The following is a 26,502-nucleotide window of genomic DNA, read 5'->3' as shown; positions in this document are numbered from 1 at the left end:
CTGCCCCGCGCGGAGGCTACCGCAGCTGTCGCACCGCGGCGTGCTCCTCGATCAGTGAGCTCGCGGCTCGTGCTGTGAAGACAGGGGTACGGTCCTGTTGCAGGATGAAGCATCCGTCCAGGACGTAGGGGAGCAGACTTGTCGAAATGATGTTACAGCACCGGGAAGCATTGAATGGCCCATAAATTCTGACTAGGGGACCCAGGCCGTCCGCACTCCTTGCGCCTCATACGCTGACGGAGCACCTCCCACTGGAAAGAACGCTTTGGATGTAGCCGGGCTGGTATCTAAATACCATCGGGCTAAATACAGAAATACATTCAGGAAAGATATCTCCGAGGAAAGATATCTTCGAAGATGTTCGGAGGGTATACTAGATAAATCAATGAAAGGACATTCGCCGTGTTCGATAGTTTACATCGATTGAAATTGTTGGCACATTTTTTTTAGCGGGAGGCTGCACCCCCACTGCCACGTAGGCGAAATGTATCCTGTATAAAACTATGCATCAATTTCATCCTCTTTCCACATCGGAAATTACAAAAGCCCCGTTAGCCGATGCGGGTTACCTGAAGTATTTCGTAAAAAAACAGCGACAAGAAACGCTTAACAAACGATGCTTATAAAACTACGATTAAAACGTGTCAAATGAACCCAGCTGAATAAAATTTACAGGGACATTGTATATCGGTTGCTCCGAAATATAGTTATTAACAGGTAGTTATGCATTGCTAGACTTAACAATTACGCTTAGCGTTGCACTCGGGACCCCCGAAGGAATGCTTAGCAATTCTCACATTAAACCGTGCTCCCGATTTGACCTCTTACACATTAAATTGAGAACGACTCAGCGTGCAATGGAGAGGAAAATGACAGGTGTAACATTAAGGGACAAGAAGAGAGCGGAGTGGGTCAGGGAACAAACACGTGTTAAGGACATATTAGTAGAGACTAAGAAAAAGAAATGGACGTGGGCAGGGCATGTAATGCGAAGGCAAGATAACCGCTGGTCATTAAGGGTAAAGCCCCAACCACATGGAGCGATTTTGCAAGCGACTTGGGGCGCGATGCGACTAGCGACGAACTACTTTTCGCCGCGGACCAAGTCGCTCATCGAATCGCTCGGTTCTGGGTCGCCAGAAACAGTCGCTCGCCTCCCGGAAGTGGCCTCAGCGACTAGCCAATAGGAGAGCCCCTGCGTAAGCGCGCAACCTCCGGTTTTGGAAGAGAACGGGGGGGAAGATTTTGCAAATCCACGCAGACGGCGCTTGCGGTGCAGCGGCAAAGAAAGCTTTGCGTGCAAAGCTTGTGTACACGCTGAAGCAGAAGCAAGAAGGCTCCCGCACACACTGGGTGAGACCCGTGTGGGAAAAACGATGTCAAGAAAGCGAATTCTTCACGGCGTTCATGCTGGAGCCGAGAGACGAGGCGCAGAAGGAAAAGCGTGCGCTATCGCCGACCCAAACCAGTTTTAGAGATGCAATGAAGGGCAAAAAGCAAGGTACAAAGGCGTAATACTTTTTAGTCATGCTTTTTATGACAAATGAACAAAAAAATGTTTGCGAACAACCAGCGTATCAAGCACGTTACTATGCGCAGTGCGGCAACATTGAAATCGCCATCCTCAGTCGCTCGAGCCGTCGCTGTCATGTGGTTGCCTGGCGAGCGACTTCGGTTCGGCGACTGCGGATCCTAGTCGCGTCGCTCGTCGCGTCGCGGGAAAAAATCGCTCCATGTGGTTAGCGCTTAACAGAGTGGATCCCTAGAGAAGGTAAGCGTTGCAGGGGGTGGCAGAAAGTTAGATAGGCAGATGAGATCAAGAAGTTTGCGGGGATAACTTGGTCGCAGTTGGCACAGGACCGAGGTAATTGGAGAATAATGAGAGAGGACTTTGCCCTGCAGTGGGCGTAGATAATCTGCTGCTGATGATGATGATGACTGTAGTAGTTTATATATCATCTAGAATGCACATTACCAGCTACGTTTCACAGTTTAGTTTCGTACCTGCAGCTCATCGGACGCCAAACACACCGCTGTTGATCCCAGCGAGTGGAGAAAGTCGATTCGTCTGTGAATATAACTTCCCTCCACTCGTCCGTTGTCCACCGCTCCACTGCCCGGGCGAACTCCAGCCTTTCCAGCCTCTGGCGGTCCGTCACGCGCGGTTTCTGCGCTGCCACGCAACTCCCGAGTCCCGCCTCCTTCAGTCGTCTTCGAATTGCCTCGGAAGAGACATTCAATGACAGCTCCTGTCGAATTTCTTTTGCAGACAGGAGGGGATCTGCCACAGCGGCTGCGACAATCAGTAGTTCCTGCTCCTCACTGGTGACTTTAGGCCGCCCGCTGCGCTCTGCGTCAATGAGTCTGCCCTGATCATCGCGGTAAGCTTGAATAATGCGGCTTACAGAAGTCCTAGACCTCCCGGTGAGGTGGCAACTTTCCCACTGAGTAGTCCCTTCGATGAAAAGTCGCATGATGTGCCTCCGTTGCTCGATGGGGACGCGGGAAGGCATTCTTCAAGAATATGACCATGCAGGACGAGTTACGTGCTTTATACGCTTCATAGCTATCACTGTCCAATGGGTGACATGGAAGGAAACGCCTCATTACTTTTCGTTAGCAATTCACTCACACCGACAGCTGTGTATTTCGGTCTGTTTTTCCGAAGCGAATAAACTCTTTCCTTTCTACTTTCTTCCCTCCTCCCATCTTTAAACCGCCTCTCATATGCCGCACGGGAAAAACTCGAAATTAAAAAAGAAAACATCGCTGTTTTTAGTTCTATCAACTGTGTGTTTGTCGCATAACGACCAGCACTGGTTCAGTCATGTGTGAATCTTTATCGCAGCCTTTCTTCAACGCCAGTTTGCGTTTCAGTCAATAAAATGATAAAAAGAGCGCCGAACGAACATTCTCAGATGAACGCACAGTTACGCGGCATCAGCGCATGGCGCACGCTCCCGGCTGCTGCCAAGCATCACGCCCGCTCGGTAGGCGAGCCGCGCGAGGCGCCGCCGCGCGTCGCATTCCAGAGGAACGGAGTGCTGCAGCCGCAGTCAAGGAAACTGACATGCACAAACTATAGGGAGGGATACGCATGCGCCCTCCGCTATCTCGACAGCAGGCGCTGGGCCGGAAGGTGTCGCGCCGATAGTATTCGCGCACCGCTCGCTTGGTCCGGTTTATTCTGTGACCGCCTGTACGTATGTGTGTATGTATGTATGTATGTATATATGTACGTATGTATGTATGTATGTATGAACGTATGTGTGTTTGTATGTACGTATGTATGTATGTATGTATGTACGTATGTGCGTATGTACGTATGTGTGCATGTATGTGTGTATGTATGTATGTATGTGTATATGTACGTATGTGTGTATGTATGCATGTATGTATGTACGTATGCATGTACGTATGTATGTTTGTATGTATGTGTGTATGTACGTACGTATGTATGTGTGTATTCATGTATGTACACCTGGCGTCAAAATAAGCCGGGGCACGCGAGCACTTGGCAAAATGCATTGCCGCGACATCTGACGTTGCACTTCTGGTGCCGAGACATCGATGTGCGCGTGCGCGTCCAACCACGCTCGCTAGCCCGTCTTTTACTTCGCTTCAAACGGTAGCGCTGATCACATTCAGAGCTTGGCGCCAGGGGTCACTTTCTTTGCTCAGCATGTCTTGCACGTATACGCTTCAGCGGCCGAGGGTGAGAGTGAAGATGCGTTGCTCACCCTGCCCTGCTATGACAGATAACTAATCTTGCCCGTCTCGCGGTGAAAAAATTGTGTCCCACATATGCTCTCCCACTTCGGTATTTCTAACAGTGACGCTGTTCTTGGGCTGGGCTTGACTACAGCATGTCCTTGTATCGTTTTATGCTCCCTCCGGAGTTCCCAGCAAAGCGCTGGTGTTTACAGGTAAAGCCGACTTTATGAAGATCGGCGGAAGCTTGGTCTTTGTAAGCGGGCCTTGCGGCACTGCCTGTTGCGCAGCGAAGCATGGAAATCTACGGAGGGAGTATGATTAAAGAAAACGGCTTCAAACTCATGTGTTATAAATGTATCCAAAAACAAGTTCTATGAAACAATGCTGATAGGACGATGATACCGCTATGCCGAGTTTCGTTTACTTTTCATAATTAGGTAGTGAAGGTGTAAACGCTGGAGAATTAGTTTGTTTTCATTATAACGCAATCTACGGAGGGAAATTGCCTTGCATTGGAGAAAACGGACGTAACTGCGACTCCGGGATGTTTCAGTAGATATCAATCACAATCGGTGGAACGAGTTTTTGTATTTTTTTAGTAAAACATGCAATTGGTTGTTAACTAAGAATGAGCACACGAACGAAACAGAATACGAACTGAAGCGCGAAATAAGCTATTTTATGAAGGTGTGATGAGACTTCACCTTGCACACGTTCTGAAACAATTAAAAAAGAGGTAGCGGGAAAAGAGTTCAGCGTGCTCCTGGGTTTGACAAAAAAATTACAAAAAATTTAGGGCCCTTCCACTCTGTGAAGAAGGATGACCATCAAAGCTGCGGTGCCAAGCCTCGACGTGATCTTTGGCTGGGTCCAAGGGGTGCACGAAGCAAAACACGTTTATTGTAATTTGCGATTCACCATAGTTCCATGGTTAATTGACTGAATGAACTTTTGATTAACTAGAGCTTTCTTCCGGTGGACAAACATGGGGCTGTCCATTTCCCTCCCCTAGAATCCTATATGTATTGACAGCGGACGATAATTACACAATATTTACAATTTCACTGTTAACCATTCAATTTTGAAAAATATAAAACCCGGCTTTGTGTTAGATTCGTCTTAGCGGCTAATTGTCATATAATTTGTTTTGGTATAGTTTCAATGAAACAAGCGTTAGAGCCACTTTATGTGATGGTATTCCCTCCGAATATTGACTTGATTAGCTGTTCACCAGTCGATGTGGGAAAGCCATCTTACAAAGATCAAGCTTACAACGATCCCCTGAATGTCTGCTTCACCTCCTAACACAAATGAATTGCTGGGAAGACATTTCAAGGAACAGCCCTTTGGCGCCCTTCTCTGGGCTCAGCCGCGCGTCGGCGTCGTCATGACCGATGAACGATGGGAAGACTGACGAGTGAAGGAAAGCAAAGGAGGAGAATGTCGTGAAATTGGCAGGGGAGTAGGTTCGCTGTGGTGGCGCGAGCCAGCGCTCTCCGAAAGTGTGCGGTGGGGGAAGGGAAGGGCAGTATGGTGAGCCCGCACGAGGCGCTCGATGCTTGGAGAAAACGTGAGGGGGGCGTTTACGCGACAATTATGTGCGTTCGCTTAATGCTATGTTCAGACTAAACACGTAACAGCCGTATCGTGCGCTATACACGTGAAAAAACGGCGTTTTACACAGTTCGGTTGGCTGAGACGTCAAACGACGTCATTACTTAAAGATATTACGACAATTGCGACAACACTCTGAACCCGGCCTAAGACGCAATTCTTGTCTACATCTTGTCTACATTCTTGTCTACATTTCTCTATTACCAGAGACGATCTGCTGGATCCTAGCCATAGACAGCTTCCTTGTAAAAAAGAATACAGTATTTAGAACTAAGATAGCAGTCCCGTTTCCATGTATCCTTTGTAAGAGCAGCGCAGAGCGAGCAACGCATCTTCACCCTCGCCCTCGGCCGCTGAATCGTGTGCGAGCAAGAGTGGTTGCCCAAAGGGGCCCCTGGCACCAAGCCCTGAATGTGACAAGCGTTGCCGTTTGAAGCGAATGAAAAGACAGGCTAGCGAGCGTGGTTGGACGCGCACGCGCACACCGGTGTCTCGACACCAGATGTGCAAGGTCAGATGTCGCGGCGATGCATTTTGCCACGCGCTCGCGTGCCCCGGCTTATTTTGACGCCGGGTGTACGTATGTGTGTATCTATGTATGTGTGTATGTATCCATGTATGTACATGCGTATGTATGCATGCATGTATGTGTGTATTTATGTATGTATGTGTGTATGTATATATGCATGTATGTACGTACGAAATTATGTGTGTATGTATGTGTGTATGCATGCATGTATGTATGTATGTATGTATGTATGTATGTGTGTATACGTACGTATGTATGTATGTGTGTATGTATGTATGTATGTACGTACGTATGTGTGTATGTATGTATGCATGTATGTGTGTATATACGTATGTATGTACGTACGTGTGTGTATGTATGTGTGTATGTATGTATGTGTGTATGTATGCATGTATGTATGTGCGTATGTGTGTATGCATACATGCATGTATGTGTGTTTTATGTATGTAGTACGTATGTGTCTCTATGTATGTATGTGGGTATGTATGCACGTATGTGTGTATATACATATGTATGTACGTATGTGTGTGTATGTATGTATGTGCGTATGTGTATGTAAGTACGTATGTATTTATATTTATGTATGTACTTACGTATGTGTGTATGTACGTATATGTGTATGTAAGTACGTATGTATTTATGTATGTACTTACGTATGTGTGTATGTACGTATGTTATGTATGCATGTGTGTATGTATGTATGTATGTATGTATGTGGATGCATGTATGTATGTATGTATGCATGTACGTATGTATGTGTATGTATGTATGTGTGTATGTATGCATGTATGTACGTGCGTATGTATTTATGTATGTATGTATATATGCATGCATGTATGTGTGTATTTATGTATATGTGTGTGTATGTATGTATATACGTATGTATGTACGTATGTCTGCGTGTATGTATGTATGCATGTATGTACGTACGTACGTACGTACGTGTGTATGTATGTATGTATGTACGTATGTATGTATGTATGTATGTATGTATGTATGTATGTATGTATGTATATGTATGGGCTGCATATATGCATGCATGCATGCATGTTCATGGCGCGAGTGCATTGAAATCCAAAGATCGCAAAATCAGTGTTGAGTGATCCTTCAATGACGTGTTCCTTCAATCTTGAGTGATCCTTCAATGGCATTACCCCAACAGCTTACTATATTATCTAGTAGTTGAAGATGGCAGTGATGCATGTGAGACCCTCACTACCTCCCCCTACACTGAGAGAGTCCGAAGTGACTCCCGGTAGGAGAAATGTAAAACTTCGGTATCGACGAGATACACTAAAAGACGTTTGTTTGTGAACATTGGTTGGTGTGCTAGAATAAATAAGGATGAACCGAAATTCTGTATAAATATACCACAGCGAAGTGTCATGTACATAGGATTAAGATATGGAGGACGGCGAGCCCTCCGCCGTGGATGTGGATATTACCTTGTGCGTGGCCTATAGGCGCCGTGCAGTGAACAGAGGGCGACACTGAGCCGCGGCACCCAGCGCTGCCATCGGGGAATAAGAAAAACATTGGGTCAGCCACCGCTCGCTAGAGTGCTCGGGTTTCGGTGGCGCTCCTGCTTGGCGGCATCGGATCAAATGTAGTATACGGAATTTTTAAGTTTTATATTAATTAAAACATACTACAGTAATTCTACCGCACCCGGCTAGGAATAGACTGAAGGACTGAACTGTTGACTACGCGTACGGAGGAGGAGGGCAAGCGATATTGACTTTGCTATGTATAGCCAGAACGCAGGTGGAGCCTTTCATGCGCACGTTTTCACGTTTCCACATAGTTTTTTCAGTGAATTTGTGTTTCCGCTAGAGAGCGCAAATTAATCAGCTGTTCACAGCATTGGAAAGAAGCCGTTTTGTTCGCATACTTGAAATCGGACCGTCGTGGTTTCGCGAGTACGGTGCCCGTCTCACGGGATCGATTGATTTGGTGCAGTGCGGTGTGTACGCTGCGCTACGTGCTAGTTGCATTGGCTTCAAAGCAAGCATAATTACCTTAAATACGCGGGCTCCAGTGTGGATAATGCGGGTGGGAAGCATCGAGAACTGCGCACCAACTGGCGGAGATTTTCGATTGATTGTGTGGTTCAACTCGCTGACGCCAGACACAGGCGATGAGGCGCGCAGTAGTGGAGGGATCGGGATTAATTTTGACAACATGGGGATCTTTCACGTGGCCAGAATCTCGAACTCGCGGGCGTTTTCGCTTTTCGCCTCTATCGGAAAAGCGGCCGCTTCGGCCGGGAAACGAACCTGACGACGATTTTCAATTTCACGGACATTCCCAGAATGCGTCTTGCTCCTCCCCCCTGACAGTTCATTTCCGCTGGTGCCAGTTCGTCCCACCCCGAGAACACGGAGCGAGCACGTTTTCTTGCTCCGTGCACGAAGTCAATTATCGCCTCAGGAGCGAAAGACTACAACCTCTGTGCCTTCCGTCTCCTTTTCCGTGTATACATTCACAATGTACACGGGTTTCGCTGCAAGACTACCTCTTCCTTTTTTTACGGGGTAAGCGGGCCTCCAAATATTAGAATCATCATAAACTCTGTTTATTTTTATTGTTCTCTAAAGTTTATGTTGTGAGCCCCGTTAAAACGACAGCTGAGTGTTACGTGCCCCCTGAATTTTTAATATAAACGCCGCGGAAGACACATGCACAAAGCACAAAAACCAACCTTCGTGCAAATACTGCCAATGCGCGCGGTATTCGCTAAGAGGGGATTGATTGTAAGCTCACGAGCATTAACAGCTGGAAAACCGATATACTTTACTTTGACAGCAGCATGTAATCTTATTAGTCATCGCCGTTGTATTTTCTAAAACTTTCACGGAATTGTGCCGCCTGTGAGGCTGTGACCAGCCTTCCCAACTCGGACGATTCAGGGCAGCGAAGGCGGTAGCTTTCCTTCTGCGCTTTGTTTCTTTTTAAAGCCTCTCGGTCGATAACACTCTATCCTGTCGCCGTTGCAGCGTATTCCGCAAACTTGAGCCACTTAAGCGCACCTAACCACTTGAGAGACGCCTTTGCAAGGGCGCGTGCACAGTGCCTAAAGCAGGTGGCCGGCCAGGACGGTGCGGCTCGGCCTACCCAGTGTTGCGCGGAGGCGCGGTAGATGGCGCTACGCCCGCTCGGCAAACTTGACTGCACGGAGCCTATTCGAAGCCTGCCCATGAATGATTCGATGGACTACTTCGTTTGTCTGTCAAGTATTTATTCGCTTGTTCATTACCAGCTGCATTTTTCTGTTTCATGTTGTCATAATCTCAGTACCGTAAACAATGCTACAGGTATATTGTTACAGGCAGATACCAACTATTTACACGATATATACAAAATCAATCTATTCTCCAAGAATTACAGTTGAATGCGAACACTCTGAAGCCGAGCAATCCAAAGCAGCTCCGTGCCAGTCCGCCTCTGGGCGACCTGTTCCTCGTCGCTTTGGCTTGCGCTGCGCGGCCCACTGACGCGACACGTTCCCATAGATGAAGCGTACGATGGATTGTCCACCAGGTGATCCAGTGCATTGCCATGCGAAATGTCAAGAGTTCCGTGACAATATTAAAGGGGCCCTGAAAGAGGTTTTGCTGATACATGGGTATTCGCATTTTCAGGTTAATCAATGTCCTAGTAATCACCTCCTTCAAGAATGTTGCTAAAGCGATCAGTATTAGTTGAATTATTGCACATCAAAACGTCGCATTTTCGGCCGCACCGCGACTCTCCATCGTTTCAGCCATTTCCTCGCCCCGCACGAGCGTGACTGCCCATGATGCCTCGCTTCTCGGTGACGTCTGCAAGGACATCTGGTGGAGCGCGCCTGCTACTGCGATATTCTGCGCTGCAGCATCACTTTGGGAGGGAGCCTTCTGACGTTCTGGGTTCAGTTCCGCCATTTTTAGATGCGGAGCATCTCATGCTCGGGGCTGTGTCCCTCCCTCCCTTGTCCGCCGTCCGCACTCTACTGCGAATGCGCGTCTCTTCAGCCCCGTCAGCGTTTGGGCTGACGTCAGCGCAGTCCACTATAAAAAGAAATAGTTAGGCGGCGCCGGCTTTGATCCCACGACTCTCTGGCCGCAACGGGAGGTACGTATCGCTCTTCCCACTGCGCTACAAACCGTTTTTTTTATTGCCATGCTTGCACTTTACAACATAATATATGCAGGGTTCAACACATGTATGACACCAAACTGAAAAAACGCCACCAACCCGAGCAGGGCTGGCGTTGTCAGTTTAAAAGGGTTTTAACGCTGCCAGTGGCTCGACACTTGAAAGCCATTCCGGCACGCATTCGTGCAATTTCTGTTCTTCTATATACATTGAAATATATTCACCGAAATACATCCGCGTCGACCGAGCGTCTACATCGCTGTAGACATAAGCCGAGCGTGCTCGCCAAATACTCTGGAGGCCCAACAACATTATCATGTCCATTGGCATACCTTCATCGTCATCCACTGCCAGGTAACGAATTCCGTGTGGGCTCAGGGGGAGCTCCTTGCGCGTAGTCCTCTGAAGAACGTCCCAGAAGAAGACACCTTCCCAACAGTGTAAGAAAATCTGCTGTTTCGGGCGTTTTACACAGTGTACAGTGCGTACCCCACGGAACAAACAAACCCCTTTCTGCCATCCATGTCTTTGTGGTTAATGTCTTGGTGTGAAGTTTGAAAAAGAAAGATTTCACCCCTGATGGTACTAACATTTTCTTCCCACGTTTAAGAACGTTTTGCCCAACGTTACATACATCATTATACAATTTCCTCCGTGTAACAGTGCTCAAATACTCCTTTGAAAAACACACGCTCAGAAACCTCACCGCGTCGGCTGCTTCCTTTAAATAGCCGTGGATGCCACCACTCATGCGGCCGCTCGTCACAACAAAATCGGGCAAAACTCGTCCGAGTCGAAACTGACAGACAGTCCTCAAAAAAAGGATCGCGTACATCGCGAAAAAATAAAAAACCTGCTAACAAGCTGCCGCACGAACACGTGGGTCAGCCCTAGCCCAACCTCCTGAACTCGCCTGAAAACATTTGTTCGACTACTTCTCTCTCAACTTAAGGCCCAAACAAATACCGCGAACACGCGGTGAAGTTTCTGCACATTCACTCGCGAACAATGTATAACTTGCATCACAAACCAGAATTTGCTGGCAAGGAAAACGTTGCACGCGTTTGCCCTTGCGAACATAGATAAACCAGAGCCCCTCCAATTGTCAGCCTTCTCGCGCAGCTCTTGAGCTTGCACGAGCCAATATGGCTCACTGTCTATAATACTCCAGTGGAGCGCCCAAGTAATTCACGGGATGAGTAACCCAATTGATGTTGGCGAAAATCTATGGGGTTGTTGGCCAATCGCCGTGCCAGAACCCGACACACTTTCCCCAGTTCAACAGGCTTCCTGTGACAACGGCAAACCGTTTCACGATTTCGACTACGTGAACGACACCTTCCTTGTTGTGACAAAACACCGCGACATCGTCCGCATATGCAGTTTCACTTCACGTATGTAAACGGAAACCTCGAATCTGATCGTTCTTTACAATAGTTAAACACAACATTTCAATGTATATGCAAAAAAGCAATGGGCTGAGGGGCATCCCTGGCGTACCGAACGTTGCACGTTAATTGGCGCTCCCAGTGACTTGTTTATGATTAACCGCGTCGTACACTTGTGGTACGCCAAGGTCACTCCGTCTCTGATGGCGGCTGCCACTTCGACATGGTCCAAAATAGAGAGCACAATATTGCCGCGAACCATGCATTGTGTTTATTTGTGTTTTACTTTTACCGCCCGGCTGCCCCGGTCTGTGTTATCTCTGCGCCAAGGGAAGCACGTGTTCAATTCTTTCTTTCTGTGCCGCATGTGTTATCTGTTCTGATAGGGAGAGCATTCCGATCTAACGTGAACAGCCCAAAATAATCTTCTTGGATCTACAATATTCTAGATGTGAATCGATGGTTCGAGAACCACGCGCGCCGAAAGATAAAAAGCCTGCAGAGCAGACGCCGAGGTATTCGACTCACCGTAGCTCGCATGCGTAGGTCACTTTGTTGACTGCTGCTTCGCCGCCTCTGTAATCTTTGAGTTAGGGGAGCACAAGTTCGCTCCAATAAACGTGTTTTCCTCGAAGACAACTGCGTCGTCTGTGGCTTCGTGACATCTGGTGGAGGTGCTGGGTACATGAACCCTAAACCATCGTCAAGCCGCCAAGCCAGTCCAACAAGAGCCAGCCTCCGCCTCCAAGGTTTACCACCCGAGTTCGGTCAACTACCGGAGAAAGTGAAGAAGGAAGACGTCGCTACCGACACCATGGTCAACCAAGCCTCCCGTCGTTCTGCAGCAACCTCGGGAGCCCCCATCATTCCGAGGATCACCTGGGGAAGACCCCGAAGACGGGCTGGAGAAGCTGGAGCGCGCCCGAAAGTTCAACCGATGGGATGACGAAGAAACCTTGAGGCAAGTGTTCTTCTACCTCGGAGACTCGGCTCGAGTCTGGTTTGAAAATCAAGAGAGCTCGCTAACGTCATGAGACATCTTCAAAACTGAATTTTTGAAAACGTTCACAACTGTGGTGTGTAAACAACGAGCTGAGCTATTGTTGCAGACGCGAATCCAACACCCCAACGAAGGTGTCGTAATGTTCGTTGAGGAGATGAGGATGATGTTCCGACGAGCTGACCCAGAAATGGCAGAATAGAAGAAGCTGCGGTTTCTCATGCGGGGCGTAAAGCAGGAGCTCTTCGCTGGACTAATTCGCAACCCCCCAAGGACCGTCGCTGAGTTCGTGACCGAGGCGTCCATGATCGAGAGGACCCTGGACATTAGTTCGAGGCAGTATGTGCGACCACACAACGCGTGTTTGGCGAACGCCGTCAACGCCCCTGGATTCGCGACAGAAGATTTACGGGAAACAATCCACGCCGTCGTTCGCGAAGAACTGAGGAAACTTTTCCCAACAACGCCGCAACCCCAAGTCGCCTCCCTGACCGACGTTATACGAGAAGAAGTTCAACACGCACTGGGGACTTCTACGCCATCGGAAGCACCCCGTGAGCCACAAGATGGCCTACGCCGAAGCTGCTCGTCGACTCCGCCCTGCTCCACCTCGTCGTCAAGAGGCCCCACCGTACCGCCGCCCACTGTCGCCCTCCCGACCCCCTGCGGTCGAAAACCAGACGCCGAGGAAGACGGACGTATGGCGAACTCCCGATAATCGTCCTCTGTGCTACCACTGCGGAGAGGCCGACCACATCTACCGTCGCTGCCCCTACAAGAGACTTGGTTTGCGAGGGTTCTCCGTCGACGCACCCCGCCCCAGAGCCGGCCAGCGCCCATCGGAGATCGAAGAATACCTGTCCAAACCAGCCGTGTGTATCAGTCATGACAGAACGGGGGGAAAAGCCTTTATTAGTTGTAGCTCCGTGCTTTTATAGCTATGCCGAACACAGTCACGTGGGGCTGTAATCGCTTGCATTGATAGCCACGGCCGGTTTGTACGAGCATGCGCAGCTTGCACGATACATCTTCTCTTGTTTTTCAAGGGTTAGTTGCATATATGGAATCCACTTGGTTAAAGTTTTGGTCGTAGCCAAGGCGTCTTGGTTGGCGAGTTGTTCGACCGGACCGTCTTTGCTCCAGCGGTGCTGGTTGAAGGACCGTTGACTGCGGCATCGGTGGCGGTTGTACGTCCGGGCCCTCCTCGCTGTCGGACTCGTCGCTTTCGACCGGAATCTGCTGAAACGGCTCGAGCGTAGGCATCAGGTGCTTGCGGTTACGTCGGAGCACTTGGTTATCTTCGGTAACAACACGATAGGACCTCGGCGCAGTCAGTCCTACCACTTTAGCTTTTCGGTTCCATGCCTTCCCATGAACCCTCACAACCTCCCCTTCCTTAAGGTCTGTCAGGTTCCTCTTACTGGGATCACGTTGCTTGCGCTTGAAAACCCGGCATCTGGGCTGCCGTCTGAAGTCTGGTAGTTGGGTGCGCAGCCTCCTCCCTTGTAAAAGTTCACCCGGTGATCGACCATCTTCCAGCGGAGTCGAAGGGTAACCAAGAAGGCCAAGCCAAAAGTCGTCATGGGTTTCCTGCGTTTTTTTTAGTATTCTTTTTACCACTTGGACACCTTTCTCCGCAAGTCCGTTTGACTGCGGAAATCCAGGGCTCGACGTCACGTGCTTGAAATCGTACCTGGATGCAAAAAGAGCAAATTCATGAGAAGAAAACTGAGGGCCGTTGTCGCTGCATACTTCGACCGGAATCCCGTATCTCGCAAAGATGCAACTCAACCTGTCAATCACACTGTTTGCTGTTGTGTCACTTAATCGTTCAACTTCTGGGAAATTGGAGAGCGCATCAAACACGCACAGATAAGAGTTCCCGCCGTGTTGGAAGATATCGACGCCGACTCTGTACCTGTCGCGTCCGCTCCTTTTGGGAGCGGTGATGCGAGCAAAAGACTGACGCCACTCCGATGTAGCCGCAAACAAGAAAAAGCCCCGTGTTTATTTCACAGCCGCGTTTTATACAATCCAGCCAGTGACGTCACCTCGGCCCGCGCACCCTGGTGCGCAGCCGCAACAGAGATAACAGATAACACGAAATCTCCCCTTTTTTTTTTTTAAGGGTTTTCAACACAACACAAAAGTAACTACAAAGCCCCAACAGAAACAAGTGAACGTATCAACTGTAGCCATATCGCTCTGGCGGTCTTATCTCGCGGCCGTAACATGTCACATAACCGCCCGGCCTTTGTTTATTCAGCGGAGTGGCCGGCGTTAGATTCAACGTGGAAGGCTCTGAAGAGGCGTTGCCTTCCTCGGATTGCCCCGTAGCGTTGGGAGTGGCAGGAAAGTCGTAAGACGGGGCATGCCCGCTGGTTCGCTCACTGTACCTAACCAATGTCCTCCTGTTTCTCTCCAGCTCCGCTCCGTCATCGGTCCGTACCCTATACGACCGAGGCCTCAGGGCTGAACTCAACACCGTTGCCGGCTTTTTGCAGTATTTTATCCACACCCGGTTTCCTGGCGCGAGGGGTGGCAAGGGGGTAGCCGCATGGTGACGGTCGTAGTCGATCCTTTGCTTGTTCCGAACTGCCTCGTCTCTGCTTTGAAGGCTCCTGAAACCCCGAGCCTTTGATGGTACAAGTTTTTTCGGATGCACCGGGAGCGTAGAGCGTAAGCGCCTGCCCATCAGTAGCTGGGCTGGACTTGTGCCCAACGGGCCAGGGGAGTCTCTATACGCCAGGAGGGCTAGGTACGGGTCAACCGATTTTTCCAAGAGCCGTTTTACAGTTTGTACCGTACGCTCGGCTGCCCCGTTTGATTGCGGGTACCTGGGGCTGGATGTGACGTGATGGAAGCCGTAACTGGCCGCAAACGCAGCAAATTCTGCAGACGCGAACTGAGGACCGTTGTCAGTCACAACAATTTCTGGGATCCCGTGCCTGGCAAATACGCTCTTCATTTGTACAATGACCGCCGAAGAGCTTGTGGAAGATAATAGGGCGAGCTCCGGATAACGAGAAAAATAGTCTACGACCACAAGGTAGTCTCTTCCGCGCAAGTGGAAAAGATCAGCTCCTAGCTTTAGCCAAGGCAAGCTGGGAGACTCTGATTGCATCATCGGTTCGGCTTTTTGAACGCGCAGCGTCGCGCAGTCCTGACAACTATTAACCAAAGCTGCCAGCTCGGCGCTGAGACCTGGCCACCACACCGATTCCCGAGCCCTTGCGCGACATTTCACAATGCCCTGGTGTCCCTCATGCAATGAACGGAGAACTTCGCTCCTTAGACTCCGAGGCACCACCAAACGAGACCCATGCAGAAGAACCCCGCCACATATCGTGAGGTTTGCTCTTTGCGACCAGTAAGGACTCAGCCAACTGCTTACTTTTGCGCAACGGGGCCAGCCTGCCCTACAATACCAGCGAAGTTGTTTGCAAGTCTCATCTTTTTCTTGCGCCCTCTTCATTTTGTCCCAGTGTGCTGAAAATTTGAGTTCGCCAATACAGCCTTCTACGTGGCTCGACACTTCGCTGCAACCTAGCTTTCCCATCGCTGAACCAGCTTCCTTGCACGGTGCCCGGGAAAGAGCGTCGGCGGTACCGATCTGCTTTCCTGGGACATAAGATACCGAAAAGCAAAATCGCATGAGCCTTAATCGGAACCTTTGTATTCTGGGGGGCAGCACATCAATCGGCGACTGCCCCAGCAGCGATACCAGCGGTTTGTGGTCTGTCTCAAATTGAAATTCCAGCCCTATCAAAAAACACTCGAGCCTTTCTGCCGCCCATGTCAGCGCCAGCGCTTCCTTTTCTATTTGCGCGTATCGTTGCTCCGTTGGTGTTAATGACCGAGAGTGATACGCAACGGGCCGCCTTTCGCCGTCCGGCTGCACTTGCATCAGCACACAGCCGAGACCTACCGACGATGCGTCGGCCGACACAATGGTGCGCAGCTTGGGGTCGAATTTCGCGACGCATTGCGCCGAGGTGATCAATGCTTTTAGAGCCTCGAATGCTCTTTGCTGAGGCGGGCCCCAATGCCACTCTCTGTCTTTCAAGAGCAGACTGCGGAGCGGTGCTGATACGTCAGCAAGATTGCTCACAAACCTTGCCAGATAGTTTATGCCCAAAAACCTGCGTACATCCGCAACACTTTTTGGCGTAGCCATCTCGTTTATGGCGTGAACTTTTTTGGGATCTGGCCTGATTCCTGAAGAATCGACCACGTATCCTAAAAACGCTACCCGTGTGACACAAAAAGAACACTTTGCCCGATTAAGTGTCACGCCAGCTTTTACGAGCCTTTCGAGTACTGCGTGCAGCCGTTCGTCGTGTTCCTGTTCCGTTGATCCGTAAACCAAAATGTCATCCATTAGGTTCACCACCCCTGGGAGGCCCTCCAAGATTTCAGCCATTTGCTTTTGGAAGTATTCCGGAGCCGAGCTGATACCGAACGGCAGTCGCTGGAAGCAGTACCTACCGAACGGAGTGATAAAAGTTGTCAGCTCCTGGCTTTCTTTTGCCAACTTAACCTGGTGGAACCCGGAATTGGCATCCAATTTCGAAAAGTATATGGCCCCCGCCAATTGCCCAAGGGCGTCGTCTATAGTTGGCAACACAAACTGTTCACGTAGGACGCTCTTGTTCAGCTGGGTTAGGTCCACGCATATTCGCACTTCCCCGGATGGTTTTACTACTGGCACTATTCCTGCACACCATTTAGTCGGACCGTCAACCTTCCGAATGACCTCACTTTCGACCATTTTGTCCAACTCTAGTTTGATAGGGTCCTTTAACGGAATGGGTATTCGTCGAGGTGTAAAAATTGCGAAGGGAACCGCGCCCTCCTTCATGCGAATGGTGTATTCGCCGGGCATCGTGCCCAGGCCACGAAAGAGCTGCGGATACAAGTACTCGTACTGTTTATCGTCAACAGCATCAACAAATTTGACCACACCGAGGGCTTCAATTGCTGGGAGCCCTAGCAAAACACACTGCAGTGACTCAACAACGTACACTGTTTGTCGCGCGGTTTTGCCTTTCCAAACTATCTCAGCAGGAAAGGAACCCTTAACCTCAAGGCGCTCATCTGCGGCGCTTCTCAACACAGCTTGTGATTTGTCTATGCGAGGCGGAACACCGGGGAAATCGGGCGGAACGACAGTGACCTCGGCTCCCGAATCAATTTTTGCACATACGCGTACATTGTTAATACACACTTCCGCGTATCTGGCATTACAGCTGCCGAGTGTCCCGAGAAAAAAATTTTGTCCTTCGCCTTCTAGCACAGACACGCCCACCTGGTTGTTTTCCTTGGACTTCTGGCAGACCACGGCGAAATGTCCTTTGGTTCCACAAAGGTGGCACCGTGATAACCGTGCGGGCCACCGGGTTCTCGCATGATTCTCACGTCCACAGAACCGGCACCCTGGTAGTCGGCGGTTTTCTCGTGACCATGGCTGCAGAGACTGTCGCTGTTCGGTGGTGCGCCCCTCCCGGTTGATAAACGGCTCGCTCGGTGTCCGTTGAATGGTGCCCAGTTCTCCAGTCGTTGCCTCGTTGCTGTCGGCCCGAAGTTCCAGTTGCTGTCGGTGGACTGTTTCCTTGAGTCTGGCCTTCGCTAGAGCGGTCGCTAGCGTAAGAGTGGCATCCATCTGGAGAGCTTCTGACAGCTGTGCGTCTCGGAGACCTACGACAAATCTGTCCCTGATCATGCGCTCCCGGAATTCTGCAAATTCGCAGCGGTCGGCTAGCTCATGCAGGGCTGTCACAAACTTGTCCACGCTTTCTCCGGGCTCTTGCTTCCGGCGATGAAAATTAGCGCTTTCGTAGACTATGTTCTTGGCGGCCACGAAGTGAGCGTCAAACTTAGTCTTCACCACCGCGTAGCTTCGGGACTCTTCCTCCGTCAGGCCGAACGTTTGAAAAATTTTCCTGGCCTGCCTGCCCATGGTGTACAACAGCGTCCTCACCTGGGCTTCCTCCGTTCTGTCGTTGAGCCCCGATGCGTAGCGGTAGTCGTCGAAGGACGTAATCCATTCTGGCCACTCGGAAGTCCTGTCGAAGTTGAACGGCGCAGGCGGTGGCAGGGCGGCCGCTGGTGGGCTGGCTGCCGCTTTCTGGTCCGTCATTGTACGAACGAGTGCAGGGTGAATGCCGCAATGCCACCGAGGGAGAGGAGGCTCATCCCGCTTCTGACACCATGTCGCGTCCGCTCCTTTTGGGAGCGGTGATGCGAGCAAAAGACTGACGCCACTCCGATGTAGCCGCAAACAAGAAAAAACCCCGTGTTTATTTCACAGCCGCGTTTTATACAATCCAGCCAGTGACGTCACCTCGGCCCGCGCACCCTGGTGCGCAGCCGCAACAGAGATAACAGATAACACGACAGTACCAAGCGTAGTTCGGTATTGGTCTAAGAATATATGGCTCACTTTGCTGCTTGTACGCGTACTTGCGGCATACAGCGCATTCCTTCAACATTGTCTCGATATCGCCGTTGAGCCCAGGCCAGAACACCAACAGTCGGGCCTTCGCTTTGCACTTGTTCATGCCCAAATGGCCCTCATGTATGCGTTGCAGCATTTCTGCTCGCATCGACTTAGGTACAACTACTTTGGTGCCCTTCAGCAAAATGCCTTGAATGGTCGACAATTCTGCAGCGAATGGCTTCAAACTGCCACCGAGATCACCATTTCCTCTCAAGTACGCCATTGCTTTCTGCAGATCAGCATCGTTCGCAGTAGCATCAACCAGACGACTAAATGTTTTCTTGCTTACCATGTCCGAGACCGTGGCGATTGCATGAATTTCTACGTCTTCTGTCGATCCTGAAGTGTCGCCTGCGTTGCGGGGGGGTGACCTCGACAGCATGTCGGCTAGCAGCAACTCCTTCCCTGGGACAAACTGAAGCACATAATCATATTTCAGCAAGCGCAGAAAGAAACGTTGAAGGCGTGGTGGCATATCCCCAATTCCTTTGGACGCGATCGCTATAAGTGGTCGGTGGTCGGTCTCGATAGTGATCTGTCGGCCGTAGACAAAATGATGAAACTTTTCACAACCAAACGTTATGCTCATTGTTTCTTTCTCGATCTGAGAGTATCTTTGTTCACTGTCCGTCATAACGCGTGACGCGTAGGCGACCGGACGCCAGTTATCACCGTGAAGTTGCAAAAGTGCGGCTCCAAGGCCATCTTTTGACGCATCTGAGCTAATTTTTGTTTCCTTGGCCGCATCAAAGAGTGCCAACAACGGTGCACTGCTGAGTGTCTCGCATATGCCTTTCCACTCAGCTTTGTGATTATCACTCCATTCGAAAACTGTCCTTCTTGACAAGGCTGCGCAGTAGCTTGGTCTTATCTGCCAGATTGGGAATGTACTTTCCAAAATAATTCGCTACACCCAGCATCCGATGCACGGCTGCCTTGTCCTCCGGGATTGGAATCTCGGCCAGTGATGCGCTAAGTGCGGTATTTGGTCTTATACCGTTGTGGCTGATAACATCGCCTAGAAAGTCTACTTCCTGAAGCGCGAACTTGCACTTGTGTGGATTAAAGGTCAGGCCAGCTTGGCTTGCTAGCTGCAGGGCGTTGCGAAGGCGTGCGTCGTGTTCTGCTTTAGTGGCTCCCCAGATTAGGACATCGTCAACATATACGCGCACACCCGGAGCCCGATCAAAAATTTCACTCAAAGTCTTTTGAAACACCTCGGGTGCTGACGATATGCCAAATGGTAGCCTCAAAAAGCGGTAACGCCCAAAGGGTGTACCGAATGTGCAGATTTTCGACGTGGCTTCGTCGAGGGGAATTTGGTGAAATCCGGAGTTCGCATCCAGCCGCGAAAAATACTTTGCCCCCGCGAGCTCTGCTTCGATTTCTTCCCGCTTTGGCATCTGGTAGTGCTCGCGCTTCAGACATTCGTTTATGCGCCTAGGATCAATGCAGACCCGCAGCGTGCCGTCCTTTTTCCGCGCAATGACGAATTGACTCACCCAGTCAGTTGGCTCGTCCACTTTTTCGATGATGCCGCCTCGTTCCAGGCGCTCCAACTCCTGTCGAAAAGGTTCTTGCAGTGCCACAGGCACACGTCGGGCTGGTAAAACCACCGGAACCGCATCCTCTCGCATCACCATACGGTACTCACGGGCCACGCGGCCGGTTCCTTGAAATAGGTGCGAAAATTCTTGCAGTATTCCTTCACTGCTGCTGGCGGTCACCGCATCCACTGGACGGCAAACTAGTCCCAGTGCTTCGCTCGCCTGTAGTCCGAGTATGGGCTGACGTCCTTTCTTCAAAATAAAGAAAGTGAAGCTTGCAGACTTGTTCGCCACGACTGGTAGAGTGGCAACACCGATGTGTTTTATGACGTCCCCACTGTACGAGCGAAGAATGGAGCCGCTTGGCTGCAGGCCGGTCACATTGCGGCACCGTCGGTACACCGAATAAGGGAGCAGGTTGGCCTGAGATCCAGTGTCCACCTTAAACACTGTGTTTTGGTCTGCGACTTGGGCGTTCACAATCCAGTCGGCGTTACTTCCCACGGTGCAGACTCTTACGTCGAGAATGTCGAAGGTGTCTCGCTGCTCCACTACTTCACCGACTCGAGGCCCTGACTTGCAACATGCCGCAAAGTGGTTCTGGCCGCCACACAGAAAACAAGCTTTCCCGAACGCAGGGCATCTGCCGCGCTCGTGCGACCTGTTACAATTCGAGCACCGGAATTGCTGCCGTCTCTTCACCGCTGCTACTACCCTTTCCGATTGTCCCCAGGTTTCATTCTGTTGCGCTGATGCTTCCGAAGCTTTGCAGATTTGTTCAGCCTTGAGCAGTGTCAGATCTTTCACCTTTAGCATCTTTTCTCGCAGCTTCACATTGTTTGTGCCGAACACAACCTGGTCACGGATCATAGAGTCGGCCAGGTCCGCGAAGTTGCAGCTTCGTGCCAACTTCCGCAAGTCCCGCAAAAAATGCTCGAACGGCTCCGTCTCAGCTTGCGTTCTTGACCGAAACATGTAGCGTTCATAGACTTCATTTAGTTGTTCCTTGCAATAGGCTTCAAACTTTTGCACTACCGTAGCGTAGTCCTCCTTGCTTTCGCCCTCCACAAAAGTGAAGTTGTTAAATACCTCGAGGGCGTCGTTTCCAGCGACACTCAGCAGCAGTGCAGTCTTCGTCGCCTCCGACCTTGGCTCTTTCGGGTCCGCTGTCGCCTGCAGGAACAGCTCAAACTTCTGCTTGAAGAGATCCCAGTTCTTTGCAATGCAACCAGAAAGCAGCAGCTGATCCGGTGGCTTGATCAGTTCCATCCTTCGGTGACGCCCTTTCAAGCAAGGGCCCGAGCTGACTGAATCCCCTTCTGACACCATGTATCAGTCATGACAGAACGGGGGGAAAAGCCTTTATTAGTTGTAGCTCCGTGCTTTTATAGCTATGCCGAACACAGTCACGTGGGGCTGTAATCGCTTGCATTGATAGCCACGGCCGGTTTGTACGAGCATGCGCAGCTTGCACGATACACCGTGGACCAGCCCGTTTCAACCGATCGCCGTCGCCCTACCCGTAACAATCGCCGAACCACCGTAGCAATGCTGACTTCGCCCGTGGAAGGTCCCCCAGCCCACGCGGGGGAAACTGAAAGCAGCAGCTTCTGGAGGTGAATTTGCTCTACGGCGAAAAACTGGAAACCCTCCAACGACGCAAGGACGCGCCGAAGACAGCGATTCACGACATGCCCTCATCCCGACGACCCGACCTAACCCTGACGAGACTCCCGACCACGACGACAGCTACACGGCGTGACGCATACCCGACATGACCGAGACTTCCGCTGAAAAGACGACAACAACGACGCACAGTGCCCGACCCTCAACACGCACAAGCCGAATGCGACGCCCCGACGCACCCAGAACTCGAGGAAGGCGGCGTCCGACGTCCAGTTGTCCATCGACGGCTTTGACGTAGTCGCCCTCATCGACACGGGAGCCGATTACTCGGTAATGAGCGGGTCATTCGCGTCTAAGCTGAAGAACGTTACGACAAGATGGGACGGTTCGCATATACGTACAGCAGGATGCCACCTCGTGACGCCAAGTGGAACGTGCACATCGCCCGTCACCATAGACGGCACGACGTACCCAGCGGCGTTCGTCATTTTGCCTAACTGCTTCCGCGACGTAATTCTCGGAATGGACTTTTTGACGGACAACGGCGCAATAATCGATCTGCAGATGAAGTCTATAACTTTTTCCTCCGATCACTTCATGACGCCGGAATCGAACCCCGCACACCGTGCAGCTGTAAGGATCGCCGATGATCACGTCACCCTGCCACCCCGCGCAAGCTTGATGGTCACCGTCTACTGTGAAGGTGCTGCTCCCGACGTCGACGCTATCGTGGACAGTGACCAAAGGTTGCTTCTCGACCACGGTGTGTCTGTCGCAAGAGGCATTGCGCCGTTTAAGCAGCGCAAATCCCACGTTTTGGGAACCAATTTCACCGAGGAGTAGCAGCATTTAAACAAGAGCTCTTCAATTGCGTTCCTCGAAGAAACGCAACAAGCAAGTAACTTGATCGCAGTCGCCGACTTTGAACGCGCACCCGACGATACCTGCAAGCTTCCGCATCCCTTCGACGTGAATCCGGCGCTACCGCAAGAAGAAAGGAACAAGTTATTGGCTTTGCTGCGTCACTACAGCGAGTGTTTTTCGTCGGACTCAAAGTTACGTCAGACACCTCTGACGAAGCACCGCATAATAACCTAGGATGGAGCCCGACCTACCCGACAGTCACCGTACCGCGTCTCTTGACACGAGCGCGAAGCCACCCGGACTCAAGTCGACGACATGCTCAACGACGACATTATACAGCCATCGAAAAGTCCGTGGGCTGCTCCGGTCGTACTCGTGAAGAAAAAAGGCGGCACACTAAGGTTCTGCGTTGACTATCGGCGATTGAGCAAGATCACCAAAAAGGACGTGTACCCCATGCCACGAATCGACGACGCCCTCGACCACCTCTGCCACGCGAAGTACTTCTCATCGATGGATCTGAAGACACGCTACTGGCAAATTGAAGTGGACGAGAGCGATCGAGAGAAGACCACATCCATAACCCCGGACGGCCTATACGAGTTTAAGGTGATGCCGTTAGGGCTATGCACGGCACCAGCAACGTTCCAAAGAGTCGTGGACACTGTGCTAGCTGGCAAATTGAAGTGGACGAGAGAGATCGAGAGAAGACCACATCCATAACCCCGGACGGCCTATACGAGTTTAAGGTGATGCCGTTAGGGCTATGCACGGCCCCAGCAACGTTCCAAAGAGTCGTGGACACTGTGCTAGCTGGCCTGAAGTGGCACACCTGCCTCGTATACCTCGACGACGTTGTGGTATTTTCCCGGACTTTCGACGAGCACCTTGCAAGGTTGCCGTCTGTACTCGAGGCCATCCGTACGTCAGGGTTAACGCTGAAGCCTGAAAAGTGCCGCTTCGCGTACGAGGAACTGAAGTTTTTGGCCCATGTCGTCAACGCCGCGGGAGTCCTGCCTGACCCGGCGAAAACTTCAGCCATTGCGAACTTCCCAAGGCCGAAAGACAAGAAGGGCGTGCGCAGATTTCTTGGACTGTGCGCATACTACCGGCGCTTCGTCGCAAACTTCGCACGCATTGCAGAGCCGCTCACGCACTTGACGAAAGATAGCACTGCTTTCAGCTGGGAAAACGACCAAGAAAAGGCATTCTGCGAGCTGCAAAAACACCTGCAAATCCCGCCCGTGCTCGCTCATTTCGATGAAAACGCCGAAACGGAAATTCACAAGGATTAGGCTTGGGTGCCGTCCTCGTACAAAAGCAAAGCGGGTGCGAAAAAGCAATCGCCTATGCCAGCCGTGGTCTGTCCAAGGAAGAAAAAAAACTACTCAGCCTCTGAGAAAGAATGCCTCGCAATTGTATGGGTCATTTCGAAATTCCGCCCGTAGACCCTTTAAAGGGACACTGAAGTGAATTTGTCAAGCTCCCGTTTTTGCTTGCACTGCGTAGACTGGCTCAAATTAGCACACTTTTCATCGTTTATCCGGTTGACAAATCGGTAATTATTTTACAAAGCGCGAAAGAAGAAAAACTACCATTCGCGGTTTGCGGCGGCCGCACCAACTAAGGCTGTGACGTTTGGAGGAGGGGCGCCGTGATTGGACGATGCCCAAGGTTAGCAATCACACAAGCTTCGGTTTCGGTTCTGTAAAACATAACCAATGGCGTGGTTGGATGGGCATTCCCAATATCTCAGTAATCATCGTACCGCGCTTCTGCCATGTTGTCGGCTGTAAAATGCACAAGATAAGCCTCCCAGGACGGCTTGTAGTCGTAGCATTCACTAGCCGAGACCTACGCAGTGCATGAACGCCCTCCGCGTACCCGCAGACGTCCAAATGTCATGCGCTTTTCCCCCATATTTGGAGCTTGCCTCCCTCATGCCTGTATCGTAAAAAGCGTGTTCGCACCAGGTCAAGGGTCTGTTCATTCTGGACTGTGCCCACTGCCTGCAAGCAGTCGGGGCTTATGGCAACAGCACGCCAACGAGAACTCGCTAGCGCGCCAGTGCCAGCCTACGCGCGTTTTGTGAACTAGTTCGTGTAGCCATGAACGTTGCGGCCCAAAAAAAGGTGAACTCAATATGGAAAACATCGGCGGAAAACAAAAAAGTTAACTTACAAAAAAAAAAGCACCTACCCGCGGGGATTCGAACTCGTGACTTGCAAAACATTCGCGGTGACATACCTAGCGCCCCAACCCACTGAGCCACGGAGCGGGACGCGAAGGCCTTGCGAATATAGGGTATATATTGTACAACCCCTTTACACTTTTATTTACTTTTGGCATTTCAAGCAGCTTAGGTGACTATTTGTTATACTGCGATCGTGCAGTAAGCTTCGCCCGAGTTTCCACAGTAGCTCACGTCTAGCAATTGCATTTCGTAGACGGAAAAGCGTTCGCAGATGCGTAGTCGTGCTGCTGACCGCTGTGCTTGTTCGCCCAGCGCAAAAAAGTGCTTCCCGCGCCCTAGTTTTACGCTGTAGGGTAAAAATATCAGTTGATTTTATTTCCTTTGTACTTATATTGACTTCGCTGACTCTTCTCCCGCCTTCAAGAGGCCTTATATTTTCCTACTGGCGTACCAGTCAGCGAAGCGTCGCATGTGCGCTTGTGCAGCGCTTGTGTGAAGCGACCTTGACTTGGAGCTAGATACAGTGTACAAACAAACCAAGTAAAGAAAGGCACATTCTTCCATTCACAAACGTGTCCTGGCTTCATTTCAACTAAGCGAACGAATTGCGACCAAGCAATTTTTTTTTAACCTCCTTGATTGCGACGACCCGCCGGCAGCCGGCGGACGAAACGCTGGGCCGACTGACTCTGTCGGCCGGGGAGCCATGCAGTAGCGCAGCCGTGGCGCAGCCAATTGCCAGCTCATCCCCTCCTGACGTCACACGAAAACGCCACAGAAAATGGGCGAGCGTAAAGAGAGGAGGACAGCATTTTCGAATCAGTTTTTCTACTAAATAAAATCGCGTAAACGCGCTTAGAGTGGTCGAAACATGGCCTGGGGACTCCGGACTACAATTTGCGCTAGTAATCCCGCAATGTTTACATATCACTTCAGTGTCCCTTTAAGGTTGTGACAGATCACCATGCGCTGTGTTGGCTCGCCAATTTGAAGGAACCCTCTGGCCGTCTTGGTAGGTGGAGCTTGCACCTGCAAGAATTCGACGTTACAGTAGTCTATAAATCCGGGAGGAAACAATCCGACGCCGACTGCCTGTCCCGCGCCCCAGTCGACCCGCCACCACAAGACTCTGATGACGACAGCGCGTTCTTCGGAATCGTGACGGAGAGCGACATAGCCACCCAGCAGCGTGCCGACCCCGAGTTACGCGTCATAATCGACTACCTCGAGAGATGCAACGTCGCCGTTCCTAGTACCTTCAAACGCAACTTACCAGCATTCAGCCTAAGAAACTCTGTCCTCGTGAAGAAAAATTTCAGCCCCGGAACGAGAACGATCTTCTTGTCCTCCCCGCGGACCTCCATGACGAAATTTTGGAAGCATGCCACGA

General features: G+C 50.8%; 2 protein-coding genes across 2 annotated transcripts; both read right to left on the bottom strand.

Annotated features, from left to right (window-relative positions):
• Positions 1 to 13,282: 13,282 nt before the first annotated feature.
• LOC144137976 (uncharacterized) lies at positions 13,283 to 18,773 on the bottom strand. Its single transcript, XM_077670405.1, has 2 exons — positions 16,693 to 18,773; positions 13,283 to 14,315 (listed from the first exon to the last, which is right to left on the bottom strand). Exons 1-2 carry the CDS (start codon positions 18,519 to 18,521, stop codon positions 13,424 to 13,426), a joined length of 2,721 nt encoding a protein of 906 aa, XP_077526531.1. The 5' UTR covers positions 18,522 to 18,773; the 3' UTR covers positions 13,283 to 13,423.
• LOC144136799 (uncharacterized) lies at positions 18,574 to 21,848 on the bottom strand. The gene is made up of 3 exons (XM_077669461.1): positions 20,384 to 21,848; positions 18,785 to 19,296; positions 18,574 to 18,607 (listed from the first exon to the last, which is right to left on the bottom strand). Exons 1-3 carry the CDS (start codon positions 21,755 to 21,757, stop codon positions 18,574 to 18,576), a joined length of 1,920 nt encoding a protein of 639 aa, XP_077525587.1. The 5' UTR covers positions 21,758 to 21,848.
• Positions 21,849 to 26,502: the final 4,654 nt, after the last annotated feature.

The sequence above is a fragment of the Haemaphysalis longicornis genome, unplaced genomic scaffold (assembly GCF_048455015.1).
Source record: "Haemaphysalis longicornis isolate Haplotype H1 unplaced genomic scaffold, Haemaphysalis longicornis Haplotype H1 scaffold_1, whole genome shotgun sequence".
In the NCBI taxonomy this organism is placed as follows: Eukaryota; Metazoa; Arthropoda; class Arachnida; order Ixodida; family Ixodidae; genus Haemaphysalis; species Haemaphysalis longicornis.
This window is presented reverse-complemented; position numbering and strand designations above follow the sequence as displayed.

Bases quoted from the DNA above. Each gene is read 5' to 3' on its own strand.
- LOC144137976 (XM_077670405.1), bottom strand. From the start codon at position 18,521: ATGACGGACCAGAAAGCGGCAGCCAGCCCACCAGCGGCCGCCCTGCCA. The intron at 14,316-16,692 runs GCTCGTAAAAGC...CGCTCCCAAAAG, and splicing joins CTGCACGCAGTACTCGAAAG to GAGCGGACGCGACAGGTACA.
- LOC144136799 (XM_077669461.1), bottom strand. From the start codon at position 21,757: ATGGTGTCAGAAGGGGATTCAGTCAGCTCGGGCCCTTGCTTGAAAGGG. The intron at 19,297-20,383 runs GTGAGTCAATTC...TATGTGCTTCAG, and splicing joins TGGACGAGCCAACTGACTGG to TTTGTCCCAGGGAAGGAGTT. The intron at 18,608-18,784 runs GTACTGTCGTGT...CGCTCCCAAAAG, and splicing joins CCAATACCGAACTACGCTTG to GAGCGGACGCGACATGGTGT.